Source organism: Protopterus annectens, chromosome 4.part0 (assembly GCF_019279795.1).
Source record: "Protopterus annectens isolate FY-2018-M chromosome 4.part0, PAN1.0, whole genome shotgun sequence".
In the NCBI taxonomy this organism is placed as follows: domain Eukaryota; kingdom Metazoa; phylum Chordata; order Ceratodontiformes; family Protopteridae; genus Protopterus; species Protopterus annectens.
Genome location: NC_056733.1, coordinates 201,126,976 through 201,154,577, shown reverse-complemented (window position 1 = coordinate 201,154,577; position 27,602 = coordinate 201,126,976). Strand labels below are relative to the sequence as shown.

Sequence of the window (27,602 nt, the reverse complement as noted above, 5' to 3'; positions counted from 1 at the left end):
TATATAATGATATGCTGCTATCCCTGCAGTACAAACCATCTCAATCTTTATGTTCGTACTTCTATATATAATGATATGCTACTATCCCTACAGTGCAAACCATCTCAGTCATTATGTTCGTACTTCTATATATAATGCTATGCTGCTATCCCTACAGTACAAACCATCTCAGTCATTATGTTCGTACTTCTATATATAATGATATGCTGCTATCCCTACAGTACAAACCATCTCAGTCATTATGTTCATACTTCTTTATATATAATGATATGCTGCTATCCCCGCAGTACAAACCATCTCCGTCATTATGTTCGTACTTCTATATATAATGATATGCTGCTATCCCTACAGTACAAACCATCTCAGTCATTATGTTCGTACTTCTATATATAATGATATGCTGCTATCCCTACAGTACAAACCATCTCAGTCATTATGTTCATACTTCTTTATATATAATGATATACTGCTATCCCCGCAGTACAAAACATCTCAGTCATTATGTTCGTACTTCTATATATAAGGATATGCTGCTATCCCTGCAGTACAAACCATCTCAGTCATTATGTTCGTACTTCTATATATAATGATATGCTGCTATCCCTGCAGTACAAACCATCTCAGTCATTATGTTCGTACTTCTATATATAAGGATATGCTGCTATCCCTGCAGTACAAACCGTCTCAGTCATTATGTTCGTACTTCTATATATAATGATATGCTGCTATCCCTGCAGTACAAACCGTCTCAGTCATTATGTTCGTACTTCTCTATATAATGATATGCTGCTATCCCTGCAGTACAAACCGTCTCAGTCATTATGTTCGTACTTCTCTATATAATGATATGCTGCTATCCCTGCAGTACAAACCATCTCAGTCATTATGTTCGTACTTCTCTATATAATGATATGCTGCTATCCCTACAGTACAAACCATCTCAGTCATTATGTTCGTACTTCTCTATATAATGATATGTTGCTATCCCTGCAGTACAAACCATCTCAGTCATTATGTTTGTACTTCTATATATAATGATATGCTGCTATCTCTACAGTACAAACCATCTCAGTCATTATGGCTACATCTTATCCAAAAAGCTCTGCTAAGCAAAATTCCATTTTTTCCATCCATGTTTTGAAACTGGTTCCTGAACTAAATGCTGTAGCATGTTTTTACATCTGTAAATATTTATAAGTTTTATATCACATCCTTGTAGCTGTAAATATATTTTGTTAATTTCTTATGTGATCTTATTCCCCTGGGCTGTGCCTGCAATTAGTCCATTGAGATCATTGCACTACCCTGGTAAACAAATATTAGTAAACTAAATAAATAAATAAAGTTACAGATTTTCTGTTGGTTGGTACAGGACATGTAACTCAACTAACTATTACTCCACTCAGCAGTACTCTTAACTGCATTAAAGGATTCACTTTTGGCTAGTGTTGGATACTCGACACACAACTATTTTTTCTGGTGAGTGGGAAATCAACAATCAAGAAAAGACTTTCTTTTAGCTGCTAGAGGGCATGTGACGCAATCATCTTTCTGTTGAGTAGTATATTGACAGCCAGAGAATGTTTTTTTTTTTTTTTTTTGCATTGCCATTACAAGGCATGCAGCTCAACTATCTTTCTGGCCAGAGCAAGAAATATGACAGAAAATACATTTTAATTTCTACACAGCATTACAGCATTTGATGACTGGGGACTCCAAGTTATGGTATCTACTATGAAGAAAACAAGGTGTGGCCATGATACTCACCGAGTTCCTCACAAAGATGCACCTTGCAGGCTGGCCATTACAACTGCAGCTCTATGCATTTAAAACATTATTTTTAAACATTTTAATGTTCTTTATTCCTATTTGCCATGCCTGATTGTTCATGTATCCACCACCACTAATGCTTATTCATTTCCTATCACTTAAGTGACAGCTTATGCTCACATGTTCCATCTTCCACATCATCTGGAGGAATATTTTTTGAAAATAGAGCCTGACATGCCTTTCCATGTGGGTGTATGCATTCTCATTTTCACTTCATGAATGCTGCCACAAAGATATGGCTTGGCAGAGGCAAGAACATGACCCCAGCCTGTAGTTCTGCATGCTGTACACCTTTGTCTCCAGTTGATGTCAGCAGTATAGCAGGCCAGAAAGTCCTTCTTCTCCTTGGATGGGTAGGCCATTGCAAACTACTTGCTCCCTTCCCTACCTCAGATGGCTTCTCCAGCACCCATGCCTCTAATCAGTCTCAGCTCACATGATTCTTACTCAAAGCATTATCCTACTATGGTACAGGCCCAAGGCTGACACCATCTTTTCCTGAGTTAGATAGGATGATATGCCACAGGACCATATATAGCACTTGGATCTGGGTTAGAGCTATGCAGCTGTAGATAAGCTGCCCCTTAAATGCTTCCAAAATCTTGGTTGTCTTGCAGGTGGCAGTCACTCAATGCTTGATACCATTCTAAAAATCATTTAAAGAAAAGGAAAACATTTACCACTGCCACATGCTACAGGAACCAAAGCATATACATGCACCATTTTCTGGCATTTTGCACTGAAGGGTACTGTTATCATTAGTTGGTCTGCTATACTAACCCTATTCATTTTATGTTGAAGAATATACATTGCTATCTTGGCAAGTCTGTGCTGGTGGACAGCACAAACACCAGCTTGTTGTCCTTCCAGCCCGGTCCATATTGGAGCTAAGAATACATATCATGCTTGCACCATCGCATACTGTATTTGTTTTGGTCTGTTGGGCATCAAGATCTTTTTGCACACGCTGTGCCATAGCAGTACAGTACCTTATGTCTCTTATCCAGCAGGTGCTATGTCACCATGACAGACAAACATGTAAGTGTTCCATTCCCTGAAGACTATCTGTGAAGTCCATGATGACATGTTGTGCAGTTCCCTTTCTATGGCAGGTGTACACCTGAAGGTTTTGCATGTTCCCTGTGTGCATTAATCAGCACCTGAACTTTAATGCTGTACTGATGAGGCTTTCTGGGTATGAGCTGAAGGAACAACAGTTGACTACAGAATCACAGCATAGCCCCATTGAGTGAGCACTTGTGGTGTATGTGGTAGATGGTATGGCTTGCATTCAACACTCCATACAAGTATCAGCAGACTTGGTGCATCTAATCATGTCCAGATTGGACTTTAGGTCCATTTCTGAAATTGCAAATTTACTAGAACTGCTACTAAAATTTGAAAAAACTATTAAGTGGCATGGCTATTGAAATTGCAGCTGTGAGGCAGTCATTATCTCAGTAGAACTGCAACTTAGAATTAGTGCTTTTGTCATGTAAACTCATATTCCCAGAGAGGATTTGATATTGTCAGCTGTTCCAGGACTTCAAAGAAGATCAGCTTTATGGACAGCTGTAGCTGGATACTACTTGTGGCAAAACGACCTCTTGCATAAACAAAATCACCAAGAGCCAAAGCCACACAGTTTCTGCTCACCACCATGAGTAGTGGCATTAGACTGAAACAGATATGTCTGAAGTAGACACTGGGAGCTAACTGTAACCCCCCCCCCCCCCCATGGTGGCCATGGCCATCAACCATAAAATGTAGCAGTTTTCTTTTATGAACTCTTCCAAAACCAAAAACCAAAATATTTGATTATACTTGACCTTAAGTATCCACAGTAATGAACTGTTGGGCTATCAAGTTCTGAGCAAAACAACATCAGTGTAATTGTGTCTGTAAACTTTGTCATTAGACCATGCCCTGTTACTTTTGCTACTCTCTCTGCCCTACTAAAATATATGCTGTTGCATTTTATGGGCCTCAAATCAGGAAGTGCCGGGAGGAGGGGATACTAGGTTATAACCCATTCTTAGATTATAATGCTTTACAGTGTCATATGATCACACTACAACCCTATGTTGTAATCCATTCTCAGATCTGAATGTTTTGTAGAGTCATGTGATAACACTATTTCCTAACTTATTCTCAGATCATAATGCTTTACAGTGTCATTTGACAACACTAGGTCATAACCTGTTATCAGAACATAATGCTTTACAGTGTGATGTAACAACACTGGATCAAAACTAATTCTCAGATCATAATGCTTTACAGTGTCATGTGATCACACTAACCTGTAATGTCATAACATGTTTGACAGTGTCATGTGACAGCATTGTATCATAAAACATTCTCAGATAATGCTTTGCAGTGACATGTGACAGTATTGAATCATAACCCTTTCTCAAATCATAATGCTTTACAGAGTCATGTGACATTGTGACGGCATTTGGTCACACTCTGTTCGCAGAACATAATACTTACAATGTCATCTGACAGCAGTGTATCATAACATATTGTCAGGTAAAATTATAACATCAAGTCATAACTCATTCTCCAGTCTTAATGCTTTACAGTGTCATGTGACTGCACTAGTTAACAGTGTTGGATGAGCATGTGTGATGACAAGAAAGATGGAGCAAAATGTCAGCATGGTTTCAGTTCTGAATTGACTCAGGAAATGGATAATCTTTGCAAAACAGTTAGTTTAAATTTCTCTAACACAGACAGGCTGCAGTCAAATCCCAATTGCAAAACCCTTTTGAAGGAAGATAATAGCAGAAATCACACATTTCTGACCTGCTTATAATAAAGAACAAAACAGAAACAATGGAGTCAGAAGCAGTTTCTGCTTTCTACATTCAAGCATCTATTAAAAGAGTAGGATACTGTGTAGAGCACTTTGCATGTCAAAAGTTATCACTTGCTGAACACAAGATCCTTCTAAATAAGCATTAGGAATAGTGTACATTCTAAAATACATCTCATTATCAAATCACACTTCCTTATCAGGCTAAAATGATTAACATGAAAGTCTGTGTAATAAGAACAGACATTAGAAATCATTATAGAAACTAAAAATATATTTTCTGTTGTCGGAAATTTCCTGTTGTAGGAAATAACTCAGGTTCCTAAAACTTTAAAAGTACTTTGGCAACAAGAGTTTAAGCAAAATGTTTGTTCACTCATGCACTCATGTATTTATTTATTTTTGTTTGCTCATTTGGAGTTAATTGGGATAGAACACTGATTCATGTGGATGTTTTTCAGACTCAGTCCAGGAGCACAGTCTGATTAAGTGGCTTGATGATCTACCAGTGGAAAGTCAATAAATGCTTAAAATAATTTATTTCTGGGACAAAATTTTTCTCAACTTCTCAAAAGGCAGTACTCGTAGAATGACAAAGTGGAAGTACAACCTCTACTTTGGAGATGCACACTATTTAATTTTGCATGATCCTGTTCTGAGAGCAAATTTCTTTTCATATGTGCATACACGTAGAAATTATAACTTTCCTGTTGATCTGTCAAGGTGCTTTAGATGAGTGATAGAAAAGATGAGCAACAGGTGAACAGCATCCTTATTTAGTTAATAATTTACCACAAGTAAGTTCTTGTGTGACAACACCAACTAGGGTGTTCATAATGTTGTGCTCAGCCATTCAGCAAGAGCTGAGAACCAGCTCTGCACAGGTTCGACTGAACTAACACAAGGAGGCAAAGCTAATCACTTCGGCAGCTAGTCAATGAAAATAAGTTGTTTACAATGTGGCCATTAGACAGCTTCCAAACCAAACAAGGGACCAGTGAAGGGACAAAGGACATTCAGCACAGACATAACACATAGCCACACACAATGACACACCCACACACAGTCACAGTGTGCTGGAAGAAAATGTACATGAGGTACAATGAGACACTGCAGTCAGGATTATGCTGAAGAGGTGGTCCCTAACTTTGTGAAGGACTGTTCTTTGGCACTTTCAATAGACTTAACACTGTACTTCTGAGACAAATTCCTTTTCTTAATTTGCTGTTTTTTTTTAAATCAACAAGTCCCTTAAGTGAGTTGCCCTTTGCATTGTAAAAATGAAGAACAAGGTACCTTGGAGGTTACTTATAATACAAAAAGTGATCTGAAAGAGTCATATGTTTGCACATCTGCAGCTTCAATTCAACCATGGTTACATATGGAATCAAAGCGCAGAGATGTGATTGGAAATTAATAGTCATGAGGGATGGGGGGATTGTCACACTGAAATTGGTTGGACAGCAAGAAACAGCTGGTGCCATGTCTGCGAATTCTGCCAGTAAATAATAATGTATATAAATATTTATAAATCTAAATGAAAAAAATGCTTGCACTTAGGCAGATGCAGTGGTCAGAGCTTGGATTCTAGATTTTAATGTTAATAAGGACTCCAATCTCTTCTGCATAGCTAGGCCGACACCGCAAAAGGAGTGGTACAGGGAATGGCTGTAAAAAGCATTTTTCTTAAAAATGTTTTAGTAATAGGACATTTCACTATGTTAGAGATACCATATACTGATGTACACATATGCCTCCATTTTAGGGTTATATCTAACAGTTCAGTAGAAATAGCTGTTTAGAAACATTAAAAACATGCTTGTCAGATAACCATAGCTGTTTAGAAACACTAACAAACATAATTGTCACATGACCACAGCTTTTAGAAAACTAACACACATAATTATCACATGACTACAGCTATTAGAAACACTAACAAGCATACTTGCCACATTACTGTAAGGAATTATTCTGTTCAGAGGAGTATACTCATGTCAGAATCAACAAATCACCTTAAGAAAGTTAGTGACACAATGCTGATGCACCTGAGACCTGAAACCTCTTTACTTCATATATAAAGACAGCAATATGGCTAAGTGTTGTGAGCCGTAAATAAGAACACATCAAACTAGTTAGCACACTGCATTCCTCCCATCAGTTCAGGTTAAATGGAAATAAACATCAATGTAATACATAAGAGTTATTCTTCCTGTGTGAGCCATGTTAGCAGCATTGCCTTATGCTGCAGAAGGCAATAGGTCAATTGCCTTCCCAACACAGTTTGTACAACCATCTTACTTATGTTTTATGGTAATACACTTGGAGCTTTGTCCCCATGCTAGTATATAGATTCAAAGTAGCCACACCACCTTATGCCTTGAGAACCCTCAGTGCCAGTTCAAGGAATTCATAACGCCAGTTCCCTCAAACTGAAAGGGCCTGGTGGAGGGTGAGGTTGTTGGAAGGAATAACTGCAGTTACATTAAATCAATTACCACAGTCAGGGTTGTAAAGTCCATTCTGTGTTTAGAGTAAGCTCTCAAGACCCATTTATAACTGTCAGTGTTATCAGGGAAATGGATGGTCTTTCTTCTGTGAGTTCAGACTAAAACAACATATAGTTAAGTAGGTTAGTACTAGCCGGTTAATTGCCTGTGTAGGTGTAACTGTGTGCAAAATTGTATTCATCTAGAGATTCATATTTTTAGATTCATAGGTTCATAGGTAGGTACTAGGCTATCGGCCCTATTCATGGTACTTTCATCAAGTTCCACTTCATTAAAACCAACTCAATGAAAACCACGTCTAGCAAACACTAAACTAAGTTAATTTTTTTTTGTAGGTGACAAGCTGTTTTGCAACCCTGTTGAGGGACACCCCCCCAGATTTATATATTCTTACTCTACAGTCAAACAGCAGTGAGTCAATGAGTGTGATCTATTGCTGCTGAAACTGGCTTTCAGTGAGTTTGCGTTGTACATTTGACACATGCTGATAGAACTTAATCCATTGACTTGCTCCTTTAAGCTACTTGTTTGTTTTCCCATATCTCTGGCAGCTGTATTGTAATATTCTGTATTTACAAGTGGCTAATTATTACTGATAATGAATGCTTGATCACAAAATATACTGAATGTAAAATTGAGACATCAGTTTGATTGCTATGCATTGTCCAAATGTTTGTTTGTGTCTTTCGGCTTTTCCCGGTTAGGGGTCGCCACAGTGGAACTCCGGTCCACTAATGATTGGCAGTAGAGTTTTACGCGCTGGCTTGCCGGGCCTAATGCACAACCTTCAATGAAGGAACGCCCATTCACGCATGTCGCCACACAGAAGATGCTCTAACTGAGAATCGAACGGGCAACGTCTAACTGTGAGGCGACAATGGTACCGCAGCACCACCACTGCAGTATGCATGCATTGTCCAAATGTACAGTAGTCAAATTGCGAAACATTTGTAAAATGGACATTTGTTTGCAGTTGTCTAATTCTTGTGCCATTGGCCCTGGTTATGGCTGAAAAGGATCTTTGAGCCTGCACACCTACCTAAATAAATAATACGAAAACTGAGCCACCAGGTTTTTAACAGCTACTGTCAACTTTCCGTGGTCAATCTGTGATGGTAAAGGAATATGCACGCTTAGACTAGAGAACATATAATGAGAAAAGACAATGTTTATGCATCCACAGAAATAGTAGGCTGGCAAAAAAAAATAAATAAATAAGCTCAGAAAGGACCCTCAGAAATTTGAAGGGAGGTTCAGTCATGATACGGATATGGAGGTTAACCCCAGAATCCATTTTCTGTTCCATAATCTTGTCCAACTTTTTGGCTGAGTGACATGTCGACCTCTAATGCATTTTACCTACTCTGAAGAATGTTACATTTTTCTTATGAGATTGTGTACCTTCTTTTGTTAAGAGATTCAGAAGACAAAAAAATGTTTCTTTTTCAGTTTCTGGAGAGTTCTTGAGATCAGAACTTCTGAAGACATTTCTCGAACACCTTCTAGTGGTGTTAGTAAGTAACTGGCAGAAAAATACCTTTGGATGATGTGAAAAGCACTGAAATAAATTAAACGCCTAAAGTGCGCTGGTCATATTCAGTTACTTACCCTGCCTTCATGGTATGCTTTATAGAAAATGCTGAATTTATTTTCTCCCTGTTGGTGAACATTTATGGTCACAGATATTGGAGAAAAAAATGAAAATGTCACTAAACCTACAAGCCTGTCAGTGAAGACAAAAATGTAAATTCTAACCTTGGTGACATCAGAATGAAGTATGTCCTTAGACTTTAATAGCAGCACCACCAGGCATGTACAGAGATGCACACATTAAAGTCTATGGGTGTATTTCATTGTATCCCTAAGATGATGTTACCAAAGTATATACAAAATTTATTTAGGGTTTGGTTTAATAACAAGTTTATGGAATTATTTTTATTAAAAATGACCCAAATAAATGAAAAAGGAAAAGAAAAATGCATTTCAGCACTTAACCAATTAGATGCCATGATGCAACCACAACTATATACCAATACACTTTAAGGTGTTTGGATGCAAGGGCATTTAGTCCATAAATAAGTGACTAGAAGAAAGCCAATGGCCTGCAGGAATGTTAACCAGCAAAAGATGACTGGGAGAAAAATTGAAATAAATTCAACGGTTTTCTAATACAAAATATAATAATGCTTAGGTTAGAAGGGTATTTATAACAGCATAGAAATTTGTGAATGTATGTCATTAAATAAGATTTTCACTTGTGGCAAGTGTGAACAGATTAATATAGCATGAAAAAAATCAATTTCTCTCCTTGGTCTCTGCAGTGTGGGAGTAGTTGGTGGGGTTTAGCTGCCTTGAGAATTTTTTGTGTACCAAGTGAGCCTACTGCTTTTATATTAGTCATGATTGTTTCTGCAGCTGCAGATCTACAAAATCAAATCAAAAGCAAAATAAAACCCAAGGCAGATGTGATAAAGCAAACAGATTATTTAGAATGATGGCTGATGAATGTTCTTCCTTCTTTGTAATGTGTGTATGTGTAGTCATATTATGAAGGTCTTTCTTTATCTGAGAAAATGAACTATTTCATATGATTGGGACATATCTGACTTGACTCTTGTTTAAGAAAATTCTGACTTGTCTCTTTTATCTGTCTTTCCTACAGGAAGCCTTCATAAAGCTGTACCTTATCTTAAGGATAATGCATATTGTTGGTTATTCCCTCTCACTCGCTGCTCTCTTCCTAGCACTTCTCATTTTGATAGGTTTCAGGTAAGTAACATCATGACCTTGACCTTCTATTAAAGTTTTTACTCAAACAAGAACACTTCAGCCATCATTAGCCTTTGTACCACGGGTGGGCATACTGGTCTGGGGCTTTCATCCAGAATGCTGCACACGTTAAATGATTACTGATTGTGTATGCCATACTGTTCACTTTTACTTTGTTTATATCTATACACACTTGTGTACTCTTTATTTATTTTGGGGCATTTTTAGTTATACTAAGAATTACAGCTATACATGTGCAACATATATCATTCCTTCATATATTTGTGGTTTGAACAGCTCATTGTATTGCATTATTCTGGCATGAATGCCCCAGGACCAGGCAATGGCTGAAAGGGGCATTAACTTGGATAAGTCCTATTTTTGTGAATTCCCAGGAAAAGACTTCCATGTTATAACAGAGAATAATGATATCAGTATAAACAGTAAAAATCTGAGTTACACATCAGTATAACTATCAGATGTAAACAGTAAATGCAACTGATTTGTAGATCTATATTATCACATATAGTAGAAGAGCAATTAGGATTACAGACATGTAATGCATAAATATACAGCACAAGAAGAGTTGGACACATCAGGGTCAGAGGAGCTATAAAATATGCACAGTAACATAATAAATACACTGTACTGTATTATAATTTCTACTTATGTTAACAAGGTATTGCTTAAGTGACTTCACAGTAGCATATTTGTATGTTCTAAAAGTACTAAGTAAGGTTATATATTTAAACACGTTCTGGTCTGGTGTATTCTTAATTTTTGGTGGGAGTATATTCCAATGTTCACTGATAGAGAACTAGAATTCTGAATCTCCATGCATGTTATATGATTTAAGGATGTCAGTAAGATAGATTTTAATTTCTCAGAGTCATGTGGGGAGGCCCTGGATTTGGTGGTGCTAACAGTTTGAGTGGTATAAGTAGGTTTTATATGTCAGGCAAAGCTGAGTGAAGGTTAGTATCTGAATTTTAGCTAGGTGAGATCATAAAGGAAGACAAATGATATGAATGGCTTTTGTGGCCAGCAGTAAACCTGGCTGCCCTACTTCATAGTTTCATAGGTGGTTACTAGGCTATTGGCATGACAGCCATTTTAAGCCTAGGCAAGCTTACCTCAAATTTATGAAAATATTGCTGTTGTGTCAATATCCCAAGGAATTCTGCTGTTATGATATAGGAGTGTAAACATCAAGTGCTCACAGACACCTCCTGTCTATTAGGGACATGAGTGCCATACCAGGGGTAAATTTGTGATTCCCATCCATTGGTCCAAGTTACATTTAAATAAGCTTACCTCAAATTTACAAAAATATTGCTGTTGTGTCAATATCCCAAGGAATTCTACTGTTATGATATAGGAGTGTAAACATCAAGTGCTCACAGGCACCCCCTGTCTATTAGGGACATGAGTGCCATACCAGGGGTAAATTTGTGATTCCCATCCACTGGTCCAATTTACATTTAAATCTATGGTAGGGATAGCCACCTGACAATGTAAACCTTGGCTGTAGATGATTGTCACTGGTGAAGTAACACCCTGACCTCATGTGCAAAAATGGGAGAAGAGGATGTGGATGGATGGTCCAATTTACATTTAAATAGGGTTAGGGATGAGCTTTGCTTTACATAGATGAGAAGCCTTTTTCAGAGAAGGGGTGCTCTTTGAGATATATCTGTCCTTCCAACATGACCTGTTTGTGTTGCAGATGAGGTTTAGGTCCTTAGATCAGTATATTTCTGATGCTAACTGTTTTGCAGATGTGTAACATATCGATCAGTGTGGGATCAGTAAGTGCACTGTAGGCTAGGCATAGATCACCACAAAAAAGTCTGTAGGAGACTGAATACAGGGATAGAGCTTTGAGATGGTCTGTGCAAGATTTTTTGTTTACTCCCTGTATTCTTTTGTGAGGCACCTCCATGGTCTCTCATGCTATTGCAAGTGCCTGGCCTGCAACATGCCAAATGGTGCAATGTGCTCGATGAATGGTCTAATAAGAGCTAAGTACAGTTGAACATTGATTACCATGGACCTGGGTGCCATGCCCTTACTTATAAGGCATGAAACACAGAATGATTTTCTCACCACAATTGACACATGGTGTTCAAAGGTCAGGTTACTGTCAACATGTGTTCCAAGTTTCCTGGCTACTGAGTCTACTTTTAGAAGTGTATGGTCAATGTGTTAATTTCTAGGGGTGTCCATCTTTCTAAAGTGTACTATTATGCACTTTCCACATTGAATTTTAGTCATGGCTCCAGCACCTTTTGTTAATCCGTGCCAGGCCTGTTGAAGGGTATCTGTCTCTTTTGGAAATTCAGTGACTACATATAATTTGCAATCATCTGCAGACCTGGTCAGCCACAGGCCCTTGACATTCACCTTGAGTTCAGAGAAGTAGAATCCAAAAAGGAGAGGCCCCAACACCAATCCCTATGTGACTCCACTACCGACTAATCTATTTATGGAGGTGGATTCCAATATCATAACCTCTTATGTCCTATCAGTAAGCCAGATGGCTATCTGTCAGGAGGCAGAAGAGTGTTTGCCTAATTTTGGAGGTTTATATACAGTGCCCGAGTGATAGGTATTGTGTCAAGCACATTAGTCAGGTTAATGTAGGCAGAATGTACTGTTTTACTCTATTCCATAGCATTTGTGACCTTTTTAAAGAAGTCCACCAGGTTAAGTAGGTGTATGCTTGCTCCAGTTTATACTGCTCTGGAGAAACTAAGTTTGTCAGAAAGTGGGAAGGGTACACAAGGACTGGTAGAAGATAAAGTTTGCCAGTAAAGAATGTTAAGTTTAGAGCTTATTTATCTATTTATTTATTTATTTATTTATTTATTGCCATTTGTTTACCAGGAATGTCCACGAGGCCTAGCAGAGTCCATTTTCAGAGGAAGCCCAGGGAGAAAAGCTCCACAAAACACAAGCAGAATATGTAGAGCACAGCAAGACACACATTTTGCGTATATCAGGCACAGGGGAGAAAGCTTATCTAGTACAAATCTTCTTTTTGTAACTACCTTGTGTCCTTATTTTTGGGCGTTTTTCCATCAGTTATGTCAGGCTTTGTCCAGATTTCTTGGGCTTAGAGGTTGACAGGTATGGAAGTGTTTTTGGTGTTTCATGCTGTTTGTGGTTTCAGTAGTATTACATGTTGAAGTTGTTTGGAAAGCTACTGTGTCATCCCTGATCTTCTACATACAAGAAAAATCAGTTTTTTTCCCGTATTTGATTTTTCTTGTAGGTAGATGATCTCGGCTCACATAGTAGCTTGCAAACAACTGGAAAATATAAAACTACTGAGAGAAGTTTTAATATGTAGCAAATGTGAACAGGAAAGTTCAGCTGCTCAGTGATACTTTAACGGTCGGACATTTGCTGTTGGTAAAAGCTCTATTTACAACGGGCATGCTGACTGGGCTGACCAATCAGCATGCTCCTCGTTTTTGAATATTAATGGCCAGTCATTGTGTAATACACAGTAATTAATATTGTTTATATAGGGCTGAAGGGGAAAGGCCAAGTGCCAGGCCTTGGTAAGTCCTATGTTCATTAGAGATATGACAAAGCAGAACAATTCATTTAACTGCTTGTGACATATTAAGACAGTTACTGAACCAGCAAAGGTCACCGAGAGAGAAATTTACCTTCAAGGGTTTGTGGCAGTATACAGTGCAGTAAGTGCATTTAATAAGTCCAGTAAAATAGTACCAATGAATATACTAGAATGAAGTCCCTAGTAAGACATTGTTGAGCCACAAGTCAAGAAATAAGCTTAGCTGTTAAGGCCCATTGGTGGAACAGCAAATTAGCAGCTTGAGAAATATACATCTACAACCTGATAACGGAGGCCGAGAAGGTGATGCTTCACCTAGGTCAGCCTGGCATAAATCCCTACTCATTGGCAAGGAAACAATGAGAAAGAGTTAGGGAGAACTCAATATACATAAGGTGTTTTTTGAGGAAGAAGAGGAAGCCAGGATATGAAGTAAGGTTAATGTAGACAAACGGGTATGAAAAAGAATCTTTAGAGACTTTCACCAACAGAAAATGAATATATGGACGTTTGGGTCAGTGGGTGTAATTGGCACCAAAGGGAAACCTGCTCAGCAGTAGGTAAACAACTTTTAAAAAGCATTAATGTGAGCATAGGTCTGGTAAGGAAAAGTGTATGTGAGACTCTTTTTGTAAAATGTATCTGTTGTGCTGTCTGAGTCCGAGTGCTGATATTAGAGAAGAAGAACAGGTAAAGAAGGTAGTGTGGTATAGGTGAAGCTGGCTGCAAGGTATGATGGGATAGTAAGGGAGAGAAAAAAGGAGGCATGGAGAGTGTAACATGAAACAAAAGGACACTGACTTGGGATTTTCCTCTGCAACTGATGATAAGAGGACTGCTGGGGTAAAATGCAAACTAAACTGTGGTCATGTGTATGGAATATTTGTAAAATGGACATTGGGAGAGAGAAAGAGAGAGCAGCTATTTAGTGGAGTTAGATGAAAGTGTATACATGTTACAAACTGTATTCTAAAATGTCAGAGAATTAAAGGATAAAATCTAAAGATGCAATTCAATTATATGATGGGAACAATAGAGTTAATGGAAGCAACGGATGAAGGGAATGTCCGTTGCTGGACAATGTGAAAAAAACCCAAAAAACTAGAATATGTGTATTAGTCATTTAAAGTGATGATGAACAGACTATGAGGCAGCTGGGATGATAAATGAAGCTAAGTGAAACTGTAGAAATATTAAAGGTTTGATGTAATCTGATGGATTCCGGTCAGGTAGCAGTGACTGTCATCAAGTGTCCGGAGCAGAAAATGAATAGTAATTCAATGAAATCTGCTGTCAGTCCTCAGTCAACAATTGGGCAACAGTGATAAAAAGATGGTAAAGCCACCATAGTTCATGTTATAGATGGATGACAACAGTTTCACAGTGCCAGGAGTGCCGAAATGTATTTTAAATAAGGAATGATTATTTAAGGACGTGGGAGCTTTGCTGCTGAAACTTAAAAGACTACAATGAAACATAGCTGAAGGTAAAGAGAGTTCTGAAGGGTGTTAAGAGTTATCAAAAAAAATCCAGTGTTTTTTATCATGCAGAGTCTGAGAAGGAGTGGGATATTATTTATGAAAAAGCAGGTTTTATCATGTAGAGTTTGAGAAGGAGAATGAAAAAGCCGATTTAGTATTTATTGAATTATTAAGGAAGAACAATATTACAGAGAAGGATAAAGTTGTTGCGTGTATATTTGGTGTAATGGACATGCTTTCTTTGGCAGCTACTAAACAAGATATTCCATTAAGACTTGATTCTGTAAACAAGAAGATGAAAAATTTAGAAACAGAATTTAAAAACAAAAAAGAAAAGAAGGCTGAAAGAGACAAAAGGGATTATAATGGTAAAGGTAGTTCCACCTTAAAAAGAGTTTATGGGGAAGACTCTTTCTCATGAGGTGAATCAAAATCTGGTGAAGAAGAAGGTCGAGAGAGAATCCCCAGTTGGGAACAGCAGTTCTTTGACAGCAATGTTCAGGGGAAGCTTTTTCACCAAGGCGATCCAGCAGACTAGCATAGATAAGAAAGAAGTAAAGTAGTGTGACTTTGAATCAAGGGTATTTGGGCAATTCCAAAACTCAGAAGAGTGTGGAAGTTTAAAAAAAGGACATGCTATTTCAAAACAGAAGTTGGGCACAAGTGGATCAGTAGCCACAATGTTTTCAAGAAAACAGGCATTTCAGAACAAGAACATGAGACAAAACAGGAGGTAATGCCTTTCGATTTTAAGATTTATAATTTATCCAATAAAACTAGGAGAAGGGGAGATAAGAGTGTTGCAAAAAAGTTTCTCCTTTGTTCAGACACTTCCAAGCTGATTTGGTTGTAACTCTAATAGAATAAAAAGGCTATACCAGAAAACTGAACTTAAAAGTGTTGTTAGGAAACACTTATGATAAAGGTGATTTTGCTGTTCCAAGCATTTTTAATCCTCCTCTACATCCTTTACTTATAGTATTTGAAGACTGCTGTAAATTAGGAATTAGATATGCTTTATCCCAGAAAAATAAACATTAAGTATTACAGTTTAAATTAATCAAAATGAGAGGAAGAGTTTGTATGATTTATCCAAGAACAAAAATATTAGAATCATGAAAGCAGATTAAAGGGGAGCAGTGGTCATTAGGAATTCCAGTGATTATAACGATCAGATTTTTAGTTTATTAAGTGATAATTCTTTTTATGAAAAAAGTAATAAGGATGAAATAATGAAAGCTTACAGGTATATTGACACTTAGTTATTTGATTGTTTGATGGAAGGTGTGATTGAGAGAAAATAACGTTTTAGCAGTTAAAAAGTTCTGAAATGGAACAGTATACAAGTAATGTGTTTGTCTGTTTGTGGCGTCAAATAAAGTTTCTCTGTACTGATGAGGCAAGGGGATCTTGAATCTTTGCACTTATTATGAAGTTGTCAGGGGGAATTGGGTGAAACAAGTTGTGAAGAATTTGAAGACACAAAATGAAGTTATAAGGGAACTTTAAAAAAGTGGTAAAGATTTTATAGTATATGACTAAGAGAGAATGTTGAATAAACACAGAGGGGATAAAAATGTACAAATGTTTATATAATTAACATTTGGCTTATTTTACTGGTCAAATAAGGATGAGAGAGGAATGATATGTATGTGGGTAGAACAAATACAGAATTTGAGAAAGCTGAGGGATATAATTTTGTTAGAGAAAGGTTCTAATGTAGTTCTACAACTGAACTGTGATAGGTTGATTACAAAGATAGTCAGTGTCATAGGGGATGTTAGGCAGTGTTAATGAAAGGGATGGAGAAATTAGATGTAATGGATGCTTGTAGGGTGTTGAGAAATAAGGGGGTTTACATTTTCTAGGGATATGATAAGGTAAGCTAGTAAACTAGACAGATTTCCAATGTATAGAGTGACTGTGAATGAAATAGATGGTATGTATGAGATGGAGAGTGAATTATCAGACCATTTGGATGGAAAGTTTAACACTGAGGCTGGGAGACAGTGGAAATTGAATCAAAGACATTGGTAGAATGTAAACCAAGTGGGATGGCTGCAGGAAGTGGTGGGGCAGATGCTGAAAGAAAACCAAGAAGAAAAGAGGGAATGAGGGCTAGGGAATTTGACCGTATAAATTCAGTATGAAGGGGGTAGGATTATGACTAAGAGGGGGTAGAAGTAAAAGTGGGGAAGAGAGGGGTGGAAGAGCTGGCAAAAAGACTGTGAAGTTTCAATAAGGTAAAAATTGGGCAAGAGGAATAGAAGAAGATTTGGAGCAATTAACGGGTTCACTTGAGTTAGTGGTCAGTGCAAAGCTGATTTGCTGGAATTTGAAGGATCTGAGGAAAAACGCATGGCTGACAGAAGTAAGGAGGTGAACAGAATGGACAAAGAAAATTAGAGGGTTGTTTATAGAGTTTTGTGAAGCCTTGCCTCACAAGCAAGTGAGTACTGTTGACAGAAGGGCAAAGGTTAAAATTGTATAAAGCTGTCAAGAGACAGGAAGTTGCTGAAGTTATTAGATATCTGAAGAACAAAAAAAAAAAAAAAAAAAAGATAGCTTCCCAACTGATTTGTACAATAAGGGAGGTGAGGTGAAAGATGAAACAAGGGAGTTAATTAATGAAGTCAAACTAACACCACCACAAATTGAAACTTCAGAACCTTCAAACCACAACAGCTCACAGCACCAAATCAGGTGAGACAAAAGGAGTTGCAAATAATTGCCAAACTTTATTGGTAACGGTTAAGTGCTTTCTTCTCCTCCAAGAGACTTCATCAGAACAAATTTCATTATAAACCCAGCCATTAAATACCCTTGCTTAATGATGTCACATGAATCACTTAATTACACCTTAAAAGCACCCTACATAATTTATCAAAAAATAAGTAAATATATGAATGAAACTCACTCATATTGTGTTTGACTGACATTATAAAACATTTAAAAAATTAAAACACAGGGTAAAATAGTAGACTTACACTTGGATGCAAGTGAATTGAGATGGCAGTTAAAGTTGGATGCCACCCAATTTCCTGGATTAAATGAGGCAGTTAATACTGCATGTATTTTACAATTAAAACATATTATGGGCTAGATGGTTTGAAGTGTCCTAGAAGCACAATTAAATTAAATTAAATTAAATTAAATATGAGATGTGTTTTAATGTTGCATAATGGGGTTGCAGATCAGTTACATATGTGATGGAATAGTACAGGGGCATGGAATAAGGTTTTTGGAATATGGGAGAGAGAATGTTGAGGAAAGGGGAAAAGTCATTGGCTTTTTTATATGTGGGAAAGAAAGTGCATGCATGTTGGGGGGAGGTAAAATAGATAAGACGGGGAAAAAAGAAATCCTAAAGATAAGAGTAGGTATTAAGAAAAATATTTCCAAGGGATGGAAGGAGGGAGGGGTGCATGTTTTGTCAAGAGTTTTAATAAAATTGTTTATAGTTTAGAGAGTTTGACTGACCACCTTCATATAGGAGGATGGACGTGATTGTTTCCAACAGTGTGGTATCTTTCCTTCCATGGTGGATGTGTTTATGAAAATTGTCAGTGGCTAGATGAAAGAGAGAGAGAGGAGATCTTGAGGAATTCTGGAGGCAGATTGTTGAATGCAGAGGATCCCACCTTGACTTTGATGATTAGTTTACAAACTGATGAAGTATGAAAGGTTTGAATACTAAAATAATCATTGAATGCATGTATCAAGGTTTCATGCATCTGATGATTTGGACAAGTTTTGACAGAGTCATGTAAAGGATTACCAAATTATTTAGCTATCAATGAATCATCTAAATATGGGAATGAGGAAAGGGAATGATTGAATGGTTGAAGAATCTTTTGACCAAGTCCCAATTTTTTTAATATTTAGTATGCATTGTGTTTTTGCCCAACAAAGTAGGAATTAGCAGGAATTATTTTTAAACTACAGTTGCTGGATTCTGTCACCTTATATACTGCAAAAGATATGTTGTAGTCATTAGTACTGTGACCCTGCTTGACACTATAATGATGGCTCACTTTTATTTTAGTTAGTTAGTTAGTTAGTTAGTTAGTTAGTTAGTTAGTTAGTTAGTTAGTTAGTTAATTTTCCATCCTTTGTTAACAGGGTTAGTCCCACAAGGCTTGTGGCCTCTGTTCATGGGAAACCCAAGGTGATATTTATACTTCTAGGGGAAATTTGTCAAGGTCATCCGGGAACTTTCAGTACTCTTTGCAATAGGAGCCATAGGAACTTTTACCTCCTCCTGAGATACTACTGTCTGAAGCAGATGAGGCCTCAGTTTAGTGTCTCATCCAAAGGAAGCAGCCACACGCTATCCCACTTCTGCAGGGCTGCAGATAGACTGTCTTCAACATACAGCTTGCACATTGTTGGTTAATGTACTGCAGGTTCAGCTTACCTGATTTAAAAATAAGTAAGAAATGTCATGGAGTACCTGTGTAACTTGGTTATATCCAGAAGTCACTATGCAGTTGCACTCCCAGTAGCCACATGCCTCTTGAAGTGCAGATATTCAATATTTGTAAAATAAATATTAGCATTATTGCTGCAAATTAAGCAGATGGCAGTTTGGTTTGCACACTCCCTACAAGAAGTGATGCAAAACATATTTATTACAAAAATTTAAGTAATTAATTCTGTGATTTGCCTAGAAAATCAAGAAGAGTGGGTGGAGGTAATAGTCAGGTATACTATTCCATGTATAGGATTTGCATGCAATAAATGTAATGAGCTTGGGAACCAAGTTGACTAGCTTACCTGTTTATGACAATAAATGTATCAGAGGAGCAATGTCTCAGTTATGTTCTCAAATGGTGTGGGCTGCTCCAGGTGGAGATAGACTGAGATGGGAGACTGAAATCAAATCTAGTGGTATTGTATATATGTAAACTGAATTTGCTATGAGCACTTTTTATTGGTAAGTGATTTGGGAGACATTATGTGGTAAATGGACCAACTATAGTGTAAATATAGTACCTTTGCAGTCATTGAATGAGATATGAAGAATTTGTGAATAGAGTTGCATATACAGACATATAGCAGAAGTGGGAGGAGGAGGACAGCTTATTATAGTCTTTGCAGGGGTTAAACAATTAGTCTCCAAGCAGAGCTGTGTGTTTGGCTTTAGGATCCAAACTGAACTACTGATCAAAGAAAGATGCCTGATTAAGCAAATGTCTGCTAAGTTGCAGGATGACCCATTTGCTTATTTACTATTTATTAAACTTTGTTAATGAGGGAAGGAGACTGGTCTAGGGACCTTTTTTCAACCATGACCTGGACTATTAGGTAAGAGAGAATTGTATAGAGGCAATGTAATTCATAGTATACAATTGACAATATAATATGATTTGCAGAGGTTTGTAACTGCATACATAGTAACGAGGTTTACAAATATGACAGAATAAATTAAACAAAAGTTAATGTAGTTATCATAACATTAGTCTTCATGATCCATGTCAATTCATTTCAACATCAGGATAGATGTGTCACATTAGCAGTCACTTAAAACCTTTATGACTGTCCTAGTCATAGGAAAATCCTCCTCTAGCTACCATAATGTCCACTTCTCCCCATTTTACCTGATCAAATTTTCCTTTTTAAATCTATAGCTAAGAACATAAATAACCTGTAAGCCTCAGGGACCTTCTCCCAAATCCCTCCACAAGTAGTAATATTTGCTAGGATGGGGAATAGTTGGCAGGTATGTTGAACTAAATGTTTATAGATCATTAAAGTCTAACATTATGTTAACAGCATAACTCATGTATTATACAATCCAGTTGGTTTACTTCAGCAGTAGTACAACAACCCCCCCCCCCTCAGCTTTTCTTCTTGCCTGTGGTCATGAAGTATGGAAGCCTTGAAGATACATCTGGACCTTGAGATCATGTCTAGCTTATAGTACCTTATATAACTGTGCAGAGAAGTGCATGTTACAGACATGCATATGTCATCATGAAAGGAATTTCTGAAAAGCCTGAGGAGGTACCAGTGGCCATAGCAGATTGAGTGTTAGGTGAATTTGGTTAGATTTGGTTAAATGTTTGTATCTGAAAGCCACCTGGACAAGGTAACACTGGACACATTTTGGCCAGCTTTATCTGTAGCAGAGAATACAATATATCCTTGGTTCTATTATTCAAAGGTGTAACACTTCAATGCAATGCATCATGTAGTCCCCAGTATTGTAGAGTACATGTAATATGCAGTCCCATGTGTTGAAGAGTGCATGTAACTTGTAGTCCTGAGTGTTGCAGAGTATATGTAACATGTAGTCCCCTGTGTTGAAGAGGACATGCAGCATGTTGTCCCCTATGTTGGAGAGTACATGTAATGTGTAGTCCCCTGTGTTGAAGAGGACATGTAACGTGTAGTCCCCTGTACTGAAGAGTACATGTAACATGTAGCCTCCTGTGTTGGAGTGTTGGGGAGTACATGTAACTTGTAGTCCCCTGTGTTGGAGTGCTGAGGGAAAAGCATTGGAAGCTTAATGGAGTTTTTAAGGATAATTTCTGATACAATGTTGTGTCTTCTCTCTGTTCCACAATGGATGGGTTATGGGATCCAACTAGACTCTGATTTTGGCCACTCTCAGACTTTGGATACAAGGTTCAGTGTCCACCCCTCACGCCTATTCACATGCTCTTGAGAAATCCAAGGGGGAGAAGAGTACTTATAAGTGGATGGATAAAGATAAACAAAAAAAACACAAGGATCTCAAGTAAAGGTCACTAGATAGGTCAAGTTCCTCTAGACTGGCTCCAAAGATGCAGAGTTTCTCAGACCCTATTCTCTCTCTGGAGCCTATTAATACTGGATACAGCACTCCTCCTCTACCAGAGCTATTCTTCTCCTCAGAGTTGATCTCTCCTAGGCCCAACTACCATTTCTCCAGGAAAGACCATTTCACAGGACTTTCAAACCCCCTTCCACTTCTTTGTCCCCCAGGTCAATGTGGTCTTTCAGTTGCCTTTCTGAAGCAGACATAGATAGAATGATGAGGAATTTCCTCAGAACCCAGATTCAGTTTGGGGGTCTGCCAGCTCCAAACCCTGTTGGAGTCATAGGCCATAGGTTCATAAGTTCATAGGTGTGTACGAGGCTAATGGCCCTGGAGCCTTTACAGGTCTAGCCCATAGATGTGCCCTGGCATCATGCTGTCTGACATTAGTTCCCAGTGCCTCTATCAAGTAGAGCCACTGCAGTGTTCCCCGGGGTGAACTTTCTATTTCCCATCCACTCATCAAGATTTCCTTGAAGAGGGCCAGTGAGGTGCTCTGCTTGACATGTATGGGAAGTATATTCCAGAGCATGGGCAGCCTCTGGGTCATGAACCTGTCCCTCCAGCATGTTCTGTTGATTGTCATAATAAGGTTAAGGTCTGTGGAGTGTGTGGTTTGGAAGGATTTGGATTTCTTTAGACGTAGCATTTCTAACAGAGCTGGGTCAGACATGGCTTTGTAAGTCAAGCAGAAATCGCCCCTTAGCAGAGGATATGAGACAGACAATAGCTGGTGTTTTTTTAGTCTGTCCATGTAGGACATGTGTTTAAGGCCCAGTATCCTTTTCATGAGGTACTTTTGTGGCCTTTCCAGCTGTGGCATCGCCTTATCAGATCACTGTTCCTTCTCCAATCTAAAACTCAGAGTCAGGGTTCTTGAATCCAGGGGCTTCCAAGGCTTTGTCTGTGTCAGATTTGAAGACCTGGTCTTCATTGACTCCATCTGTGTCTCTCATGCAGTCAGCTCTTTGTGGATTTGAGCTTAAGGGATCCCTGAGCTGGGGTGTCAGCATTGGCAGTGGGGTTGGGGTCAACTCTGAGATTTTTGCAGACTTCCCTTCCCCTCAAGAGTTCAGCACTGGACAGCTTTGCACTGGCATCAGCTTCTGAGTTGATTTGGTCAAATTTTCAGGACCTGCCTATGTTAGGATTCTCCGATTGGCCTTGGGACCTATCTGAACTTCTGCTTTCTAGGCCTTTGACAGGGTGTTGTCTCAGTCTAGGGAACAGACTTCCCTTCCCAGCTTGGATCCACCCTTCCCCCATGGGCATTCTTTGGGTTCTTTATCCTCCACATTCTATCACATTGAGACAGCCAACTGCTCAAAGTCTTGAGACTCTTCACATTTTGGACTCCCCATCTGGACTGGAGTTGTCTGAAGATTGTCCTACTGGGGATGTTTGTCAGAAACACTTATGCAAAAGAGGAGGCAAGTTGTCTCCCCAAAGGAGTCTTTAATGAAGGATACTGATTTTGATGAGGGGGAGGCATCTTCCAGATCCCCCTTGAGGAATTTCATTTGGTGAGATTTTAGAACTACTTAGAAAGAGGGGTGGACCAAAGTTCCATCCCAGGAGGAATCAGTATTTTCTAAGGTTTTCAGTGTTCTTTCTCCACTAGGTCTTTCCAGCACTTCTGAACAGCTGCCCGACTACTGCTGTCTAGAGACAGTTGGGGGCACTTATCCCTGCACCCTATGCTGGATGTCCACCACTCAAGACACTTGGATGCAGAAGATTATAACTAGGGATTACTCAATTCTCTTTCTGTCTCATCTCTCATGCTCATTTAAACTTTCCATGCATCACCCTCTAAATGGAAGACAGCAACAGTAGAAATAAATAGGTTGCCGGACAAGCAAGTCATCCAAAAGGTCCCACCAAGGATCCACAGTTTACAAAATGTTCTTTTTATTGCCAAAGATAAACAAGTACGTGAGTCTAATCTTGGATCTCAGTCACTTAAACCATAGGATGAAACAGTCAAAATTCCAGATGACCATGATGTAGACCATTCTCCCTTTGTTGTGGCAGGACAGTTGGATGTGCTTGATAGATCTCCAGGATGCATACTATCACATAAAGATAGAAATACATTCCAGGGGTTTCTTTGTTTCTGGCTGGGAGCAAGTGACTTCCAGTTCAGAGCCCTGCCCTTTGGTCTCACCACAGCCTCAACCCGTCAGCAGGTGTTGACCAAGTGCATGGTAGTGGCTGTAGCTCATTTCAGGGTGCTGGGGTTCTGAGTGTTCCAGTGTCTGTACGATTGGCTCATAACTACCCCCTCCAGGGGTCATCTTCTACAAGATAAGGACTCCTTGCTCCAAGTTTGCTCTCAGCTGGGGATAACTAGGGATAATGCAGCAAAGTAATCTTCAACCTGTTAAACCATAGAATTCATTGGTGCACACCTAAATGCAGAGTTACAGAATGCCATACTATCTGAATTCAGGATTACCTTGCTTCAGTAGCAAGCACTAGCAGTACTCTCCTGTCAGAAAACCAGAGCAAGGTTGATTTTATATCTTCTTAGTTCAATGGTGGCTGCCATTATCTTAGATGTTCTTCGTGTTTCACTGTTGCAGTCATTACATTTGGGTTATCCTGCTGGCAGGTTGCCCTCAGTCAGCCTGAATTCCAAAGTCTTGGGTCCTGCATCGGTTGCTGTCACCTCTTCCCTGATGTCAGGTCATCAGGGGTATAAAAGATGCAGCCGATGCCATTTTATTCAGTCTTTCTTGCCGCGCGGTGCTTGAAGCAGAAGCAGTTCGCAAGTGCCGGTCGGCCGACTCCTGAGATTTTCATGTTCGAGTTTGAAATCCGAAGTCTTCATTAAAAGCTAAGTACCCCATTGGGGAAACTTTTTTCTTGCTCCAGACCGATGTCAGAAAAAGTTAATAATTGTATTTCTTGTGGGAAGCAAATACCTCATAAGGACTAGGACCTGACCACAACGTTGCTAGTTGTCAGTTTTGTGATAGATTTAACCAACGCACTATTAAGCGTTGGTACGATTTTGCATTAAACTATTTTGGACGTAAATTTAATTATACAATGCCGTAGGATAGCCATCCGACTACTGGAGTTCACAAAAAACACAAAGAAAAAGAAAAAGACAGACAACCGAGGTCCAAAACCGATTACAAAGCTTCTCCTAAGCAAGTCGTCAGTTCGCTGGTTCTCAGTGAGGCGCTTTCACAGCCCCTGATGCCCGCTACTTTAGAGTCACAGCCCACTACCAACTCCCACTTGGAGTCAGCCAGGCCACTAGAAACTCAAGGTATTGGAGCCTCGGTCGTTATTCCCTCAGATGGGTCCGGAGCCGCTGAGCAGGCATCGGCTTCTGAGGGTGTATTCAGACCTAAACAATTATATTTTAAACCGACTTCAAATACAAAGACTAAAACACCTTTAAAGGCAAAGAAACAAGTTCACCAGACATAAGGACAGGCCTCCATGCCCAAAAAACAGATGCTCAAAATGGCCGAAGACTTAATTACCTTGATCAGGGGTTCCCATCCCCCTCCTGATAAGAGGCCTAGGCAAGAGACAGACTATGAATCTTCAGATCAGGTTTCCATTTCTTCTGATTCCTCTTCTGATCAGGAATATTCTCTTCCACCTATGAGGATTCTGATGCTGAAGAATCAATTCCTTCAGCTTCTTCTCCTGAGGACTACTCTTTTGGGGAAACCTTGCATACTATGAGGGAGCACTTCCACTGGGGTAGCCAAGATTTTTCAGAATCTAAGAAAAGGCTCAGAGACTTCCTTTTATTACCTCAACACAGGCCTCTAGCTATTCCACCTGTGTTGGACATTGTAGATGATGTGTTCTCAGAGTCTAGTTTGACCTCTGACTCTTTACCTCCAGCTCCTGTTAAGCCGGACAGATACTACAGGGTCCCTGACTCTCATAAATTCCTTTTCAAAAACCCTACGGCAGACCCAGAAACTATTTCTCAGGGTCCAAAAAGGGTCAAGGCTTCTACTGCAAAAAACCCTACCCCCTCTGACAGGGATTCTAGGGCACTGGATAGATGGGGAAAAAAAATTTGCACATCTGCTACTTTGGCTATAAGGGCCTTAAATTGCCAGTTTCATATGCTCAAATATCAGCAATGTATCATGACACTGCTTAAACAGAAAATTATGACAAATTCTGATTGTGCAGAAAACACAGAAATGCAGGATTTATTGCATGCAGCTGAACAAGTTGGAAAGCATACTTTGCAATGTGGGTTTGATTCTCTTGAGGCCTCCTGCAGAGCCGCTATTATGGGTTCTGTCATTAGGAGGCATGCTTGGTTAAAGGAACAAACTCTGCCTGACCATGTTAAAGCAAAATTATTAGATGCTCCTTTACAACATGATACCTTGTTTGGTGTTAAGGCAGAAGAAGTGTTAAAGGAAATGGAGGACAAAGTTCAATCTATGCAAATGGTCAAGAATTTTTTACAGGTATAGCCACCTAGATTTAGCAGACACTGGCCTACAAAGAATTGGTCCTTTCCAGTCTCAGACAGACCTCAAAGGGGCAGATCCAGATGCCCTAGAGGCAGATCACAGCCGCAAGGATCCTACAGCCCTAAGCAGTGGAGTTCTTCTACCTCCAAAGGTGGAGAAGACAAAGCACAATCATACAGGTGACAGTCCCAATGACTTCCCCCTGCCTGCACCAAGCACTTATCTTCTGGCAGCACCCTTAGGGGGAAAACTAGCACTTTTTTCTCAAAATTGGCACATTATAACCCAGGACAAATGGGTTCTAGACATAGTGTCACAAGGCTACAAGTTTCATTTCCATACCCTGCCAAGGGCAAACGGTTGGCCAGACCTGCCAAAAAATCAATGGGCAGAGGCTCAAAAACAAGTCGCAGCTCTCATGGACATGAGGGCTATTCAACAAGTGCCACAGCAAGAGCAGGGACAAGGATTTTACTCAAGACTGTTCTTGGTACCCAGAAAGGACAAAAGCCAGTACTGGACCTATCTATTCTAAACACTTTCCTGGATATACCAAAATTCAAGATGTTGACCTTACAACAGCTTCTGCCCATGCTGGGCAGCAAGGCTTGGCCTGTGACTTTAGACCTAAAAGAGGCATACCTGCATGTCCCAGTCAGACAATCATGCAGAAGATACCTCAGATTCAAGGCTGGCTCAAAGCATTACCAACTCTCTGCATTGCCTTTTGACTTATCTACTGCACCCAGGGTCTTCACAAAGTGCCTGGCACCAGTAATTGCTTACTGCAGACAAAGAGGAATACAAATATATCCTTACTTGGATGACTGCCTCATACAAGCAGAGAGCAAGGACATTCTACTACAGCATCTGACGTTTGTGATAAGGCTTTTAACATGCCTAGGACACACAGTCATCAAAAAGAAATCAAAACTAGTACCCTCTTAAGAGATAATATTCCTGGGTGCAAGCTTAAATACAACTGCCCAAATGACTTATCTCACTCCAGACAAACAAAGGCAACTGACTACCTATTTCAAGGAAATGGCAACAAAGGCCCAGTTATCTGCAAGAAAAATTCTGCAGGCTTTGGGCTTCATGGCATCCTGCATCTTACTAATTCCATATGCAAGACTGCATATGAGGAAAATTCAATGGTACCTAAAAAGTGTCTGGACACAGCATTGCCACAGTCTGGAAATAATGATTACTCTAATTCCCTGCCAGCAACAGGAGTTTCAATGTTGGACAAAGGCTTGTCACCAAAACAAGGGACAGCCATTCTCGCTACCCCCAGCCAGGCAGAGCCTAATGACGGATGCTTCAGATTATGCCTGGGGGGCACA

General features: G+C 39.2%; 1 protein-coding gene across 4 annotated transcripts in view; it reads left to right on the top strand.

The window, feature by feature from the left end:
- Positions 1–27,602, top strand: part of GCGR (glucagon receptor) — a 1,613,162-nt gene that overhangs the window by 1,160,223 nt on the left and 425,337 nt on the right. For all 4 annotated transcript variants that reach the window (XM_044068203.1, XM_044068202.1, XM_044068204.1 and 1 more), the window contains exon 6: positions 9,815–9,921. In XM_044068203.1, coding sequence (XP_043924138.1) covers positions 9,815–9,921 — 107 coding nt within the window. The remainder of the gene's footprint in view (positions 1–9,814; positions 9,922–27,602) is intronic.